The sequence below is a fragment of the Hordeum vulgare genome, chromosome 2H (assembly GCF_904849725.1).
Source record: "Hordeum vulgare subsp. vulgare chromosome 2H, MorexV3_pseudomolecules_assembly, whole genome shotgun sequence".
NCBI classification, from domain to species: Eukaryota; Viridiplantae; Streptophyta; class Magnoliopsida; order Poales; family Poaceae; genus Hordeum; species Hordeum vulgare.
In genome coordinates, this window is record NC_058519.1 from 392,748,701 (window position 1) to 392,754,348 (window position 5,648).

The 5,648-nt window shown below is 47.2% G+C and overlaps 1 protein-coding gene across 1 annotated transcript; it reads right to left on the reverse strand.

Moving 5' to 3' along the window:
- Positions 1-3,148: 3,148 nt before the first annotated feature.
- On the reverse strand, positions 3,149-4,763 carry LOC123426395. The gene has a single exon (XM_045110227.1). The coding sequence runs from the start codon at positions 4,478-4,480 to the stop codon at positions 3,521-3,523; it is 960 nt and encodes a 319-aa protein (XP_044966162.1). The 5' UTR covers positions 4,481-4,763; the 3' UTR covers positions 3,149-3,520.
- Positions 4,764-5,648: the final 885 nt, after the last annotated feature.

Here is a 5,648-nt window from a genome sequence, read left to right on the forward strand (position 1 = left end):
TTCAAATCCACTCAGATATTTTGTACCAAGCAGAATCAATCAAGGCGAATGACGAAGATTGCAATCGACATCCAATTCGGCGAAACTTTGAAGAACATTCAAATTCAGTCTGCTATACCAAGATTTGCAGTTACACCTTCACCACTCGAACCTCGATCCATTCGGGGGCTAATGATGGGGTTATAGCCCTAGGGTAGGGTCATAGGCCTGACCTATAAGTCCTACCCAAGGGCACCTCATTATTAGCATAAGGATCACAAGATACTTACCGACTGGATTAAGACAACCTATGGTCCACTCGGTAAAGAACCAATCAGAGGATTATTTAATACTCGATGACTGGATTCCACTCGGTGAAGACCAGAAGCCAGTCGTCATAGAAGCCTAGAAGCCATTCCAGCAAGGTTAACGATCAGACGTTAGACTACTATAGTTAATGGCATTTATGGCATACGTTATGCATTCAATCTCACTTATTGCACCCTTGAAGGTTGGACACTTATGAGGGGCAGCACACTCTATATAAGCCACACCTCCCCTCTGGCACAAGGGTTCGCATTCTGTAACATCGATATTCCACTCGACACTAAAGCCCCAGAGCACTGAGAGGTAGGGCTGTTACCTCCATCACACAGGGGCCTGAACTCATACAACCTTGCCATAGCTAGGACTCTGCCCTCTACTTTCGTACCCTACACATTTACTGTCAGGCTTATATCCACGACAACCTCATCAAAATTATCTACTCCTTCCGTTTCGGTGTATAAGTCATCTTACGAAAACCAAATAATCCCAAAACACTTAGGCACGGTGCATTAACTTTCATCTTGTTTTTTGTTTTTTGACATGAATAAAGGAATCAACCAATAAGAGACGTGGGCCGTGTATGTTTTTAGGCTGGTCATAGTGGAGAGTATCATATAGTAGTATCATGCATATGATACTATTGTATGATACTACATCTATAGTGCATAGTATCGTATACTAGTGTATCATATATAACATCATTTATTAACATGCATGACACATAGTAGCATAGCATTTAACATGTTACGGTATCTACCTATGTTACTCTAACTCTCTCTCTCTCATCTTTAATTATGTGCCACATCAGCATATTTGCTAGTTTCAAGAACATGATACTACCTAAGGGCATCTCCAATGGTTGTATGATCATCGTTGGTAAAATTGCCACATAGATGATTTTGATGACATGGCGCATAATAAAAGAAGAGAGAGAATGAAATCGTATGAACTTGAAGCAACGGTTCACGCACAAGCTCCGAGGCAAGCGTGGTTATTTCTTTCATGTTTAGTGGACCCGCTTAATTATTTTACATACGATTAACATACACTCCATTGAAAAGCTTGTATGATGTGCTATTGGTTGTTGATATGGACACTTATACCAACGATTGAACATACGGAGTGTTGAAGATGCTCTAAGTTACTCACACTATGGCCAGTCTTAATGCCTTGAGACTAACTAGCACGCCATGCAGTGATCAGTTCATTGCATGCAATGGTATTAATTAGCAAAATCACATTAATTTTCTTGTTTTCCTCTCGGTCTTGGTCACGGTACACAACATAAGATGACCTATACACGGAAATGAAGGAAGTAGTTGACATGTACAATACTACTTATGATACCATCATTACGGACAACCTTATTCATGGATGGAGAGAGCAGGGTAAGAGGGTGCTTGGATTCAAGAGACTTAAACTAGTCTGACTAAAACTAGTCTCTTTAAGAGGCTAAAGTTCCAAGCACCCCTGACTAAAGAGAGGCTAAAACTAGTCTTGAGGCTAAAATCTTTTAGTCAGGGGTACCCCTACTAAAATGTGCATCAGTCCTCTCTCTCCTCATTTAACTCCTCATGCAAGTTCTGGATTGCAGGGTTTGAAGAATAATAAATGCTCATTAACTTGATTTTAGTCTCTTTAGTACTTGGATCCAAGCATGGATGAGGCTAGCAAGTTTTAGTCTCATTACTTTTAGTCATGAGACTAAAGCGTATCCAAGCACCCTCTAAGACTCCAATGATATTTACCAATCGAATCTAATTTAGACCATGTAGTCCTAATAAAGTAGAGGTATATTAAAACGATAAAGATATATAATTAACTCATCCGTGCTCAAGTGCGTTTGAAAACCTGGAGTACATACTGACCTAACTAATGAATATATTAAGGCCCTGTTTCTTTAAAAAGTCTTAAAACTTTTTTTAAGTCCCAACTAAAAAATCTTTAGTCCCTATCCGTTTCTTTCCAAAGACTAAACATGGGCTAGAGGTCATTAAATGACATGCAAAAAGACCATGTTACCCCTAGTAATATAATAGAAGTTATTAAATGACATGCTAAAAGTAAGGGCACTTTTGAAAAAAGTGCCAAAAAAGTCCCAAAAAGTCTCTCACATAGGGACTTTTTTCTTTAGTTCCAAATACCCCCTTTTAGTCCCTAAAAGTCCCTCCTGTTTCTTTCACATGGGACTAAAAGGGACTTTTTTTAGTCCCTACATCAAAAAGTCCCTGGAAAGAAACACCCCCTAAAAATGATCATATACTTCATAACAACTTGTCATCTTTACATTTTTCAAGATGCAACTGGTCAGCCAAAAACAGCATCCGGTTCCAGGATACAACTAACCTAAAAGTAAAGCAAACCCTGGAATCCTGGATGCCATAATACAGCTATTGGTTCCTAACTGAAAATAGCAATGGGCATATGGCATGCTCCTAAATCTCCCATAATGATTTCAGCACTCTCGTGCACATCTATACAATATTAATGCAAAGTGGCTTTGGCTCACTGAATCGCACCTAGCTGCATTTTGTTATGCAACTTGACACAGGCCTGTGTCACCAAACTGCAACAAGAGTCTCCAGCAAGTCGAAGCTGCCGAAGAAGAAACTCCGAATCTTCTAATAGTAATGCGGGAGTAAATTAAACAGGAGTGGTGAAGTGCGTTTGAAAAGCACAAGTGCGTGATTGAGGCCGAGGGAGCAATCACCAAAGCAAAAAAAAACTCTGCAAAGCACAAAAGCGTAAATTGAGGAGAAGCAGTCACGAAACAACTCAGTGGATGCATTCAGTACACGGGGATTGAGCAGAAATCGGCTGGACTTGTGAAAAATTGCCAATATTTTCAAACAAACCGGCGATAGATATATCATGCCTCAGTTTTTCATCAGCTATATTATGTGCATTCGCCGAAGAACAAATATCATGTTACTCTGTCCATTAGAGATGATAAGTTGAGCTCTTGAATAGTACTAGCACATGACCAAGCATACAAAGAAGAAGAAGAAGAAGTGGTAGCAGTGGTGGATGACATGACAATTGACAGGTTACAATTTAGAAAGAGCAGCAATCGAATCCTAATCCCGGTGGGATGTGCAGAATTTGCGTTGTTCGCTTTGCCCGCAAAATCTGCATTTTCCACCGCACTTACTAGCAACAATTTCCTACTTACAGTTACAGGAGCACACTTGCAGTAGAATCTAGAGGACGGCGGCTACTTGCGAGCAGCTGCGGTGACATCGGCAGGGAGGTCCTTGACTCCGACCAGCACAATCTTCTCGTAGACGATGTCGGAGGAGGACGGGTGCATGGGGTACTCCACCGGCGCGACCGGGCGGCGCTTCCCCATGGAGTACCAGACGAACAGGACGACGAATGTGAAGACGGCGCCGCACGCGGCAGCCAACAGCAGCGAAACCCAGGGGTAGCGGTTGCCCGGGGGAGCGCGGGGAAGGCGGTCTGGCGGCGGCGTGGTGAGCGATAAGCCGGTGGGATCGAGTGGCAGGGAGTGCATGAGGTAGGGAGGCCCGTGGTTGGCCCTGAAGGCCCAGCTGAAGAGGCTGCAGTTGGCGTGGGAGGAGGCGAATCCGGCGAGCATGGGCTTGGTGCTGCGGAGGAGGAGGGCGGAGTCGAGATGGAGCGGGTGGGAGAGCAGAGCGCGCGGCGGCTTGGGGAGGCGGGAGGCAGAAAGACGGACCTGGAGCGTGGCGGATGTGGCGTTGTAGTCTATCCAGGAATGCAGCTTTTTCGGGATGCCGCGGGGGGCGGTCTGGGCGGCCGTTTCCCCGGCGAGGTCGATTTGGACTCGGATGTGGCTGGAGTCCGCGGCCGCGAAGACGACGGCGAGGGCGTTAACGGAGGGCGAGGGCGCGGCGGGCGTTAGGAAGAATGCGATGGAGGCGGCGTGAGATTTGGGGCTAGGGTGGAGAGACAAGGAGAAGTAGGTGGAGAAGCCGGAGGCGGCGGGGGCCAAATGGATGGGTTTGTGGTACTGTACCCGGGCGCGCGGGGAGCGCATGGAGATGTCGCCGGCGGAGGTGGCATTGGCGCCGGTGAGAGCGAGCTGCGCGATGGCGCCGTCGCCAGGGAAGAAATCGAGGGCGAAGGAGGAGGACTGGCGGGCCACGGCGGCGGACGGCAGGAGCAGGAGGAGCAGCAGCAGGTGGAGCGGCATCGTGTCCCTCGTAGCACAGCGAGAGTGGGGAGGCTCTCGATCTTGCGCCGCCTGCTTGCTTTGCTTCTCACCCTAGCACGACGGGCTTGAGCTCACGTCGATTGTCTCGGCTTCAAATTCCTTGCTTCCCCCAGATAGATTTACAGTGGGCTGGGGTGGAGTGGAGAGGAGTAGATTGGCGAGAGTGGGTGCCGCCGGAGCTAGCTGGTCGCTTTTGTTTGCTCGCTCGCTCGCTAGCTTTTCCCCTGTCGTCCCGTTGCTCTCTCTCTCTCTCTCTCTCTCTCTCTCTCATCACTTGTCACTCACTCGGGAGGCTCACCCATTCATTCATTAATGAGGGACGGGTGTGGGGCGCGTGTTCCACTAGTGCTAAGGCAGCAGCGTGTCATTAATTAAGCTCCAGGAGAGGGCAAAGCACAAACACAACAAGAGTCAGTCAGTGGCAGCAATTCCAGCGCTAGTTACGACTCGGCCCGGGAGTAAACTAGACGCATTCGGCCTTCCAGAAAAAATACTGTACGCATGCGTGCACTCTTTTTCCGGTGGTCACCACCTCGTTTAATCACAACACATACCCCCTAGCTCCTCAAAAGAAAGAAAAGTAAGCCAACGGTGCGCCACACCACCAAGCACCAGCGAGCCAAAAGCCGTGCCATCAGCACCCTGCCGGCCTGTCAGGCATTTAAAGCTTCTTCCAAGACAAAGATGTTTGTATGATCCGTGGCCTCCTATCCGGGAGGGGAAATAATCGTGGCTGCAGTTGAATTTACATGACGCTTTCACATCGGTCATACACGAACATTCTTAAGGTCGATTTAGATGATGTGCACATTTAGACGACCATATAGACAAGTTGTTGGACACCTGTTTTAGGCTTACGTCGTAAAAACAAGTATAGTCATTCATATAGGCAAGCTATTGAAGATGCTCCAATCAATTCGAAATAGTTGGGTCGCACTCTCTCGGTAGTGAGGGGGGGGGGGGGGGGGGGGGAGGACCTTGGCTGCATGGCTTTGACGGCAAGTTGCTGCGGTGACGACGGTGCGAGACTTCATGGACAGTACTGCCTAAACCTTGAAGTATGGAGATGCGTGACATTACGAGTGAAAATCTTGTGAGGTTATGGCCGGGCCGACAACAATGGCATCTGTGGGTGTCGTTTTCCTAT

Bases quoted from the DNA above. Each gene is read 5' to 3' on its own strand.
- LOC123426395 (XM_045110227.1), bottom strand. From the start codon at position 4,480: ATGCCGCTCCACCTGCTGCTGCTCCTCCTGCTCCTGCCGTCCGCCGCC.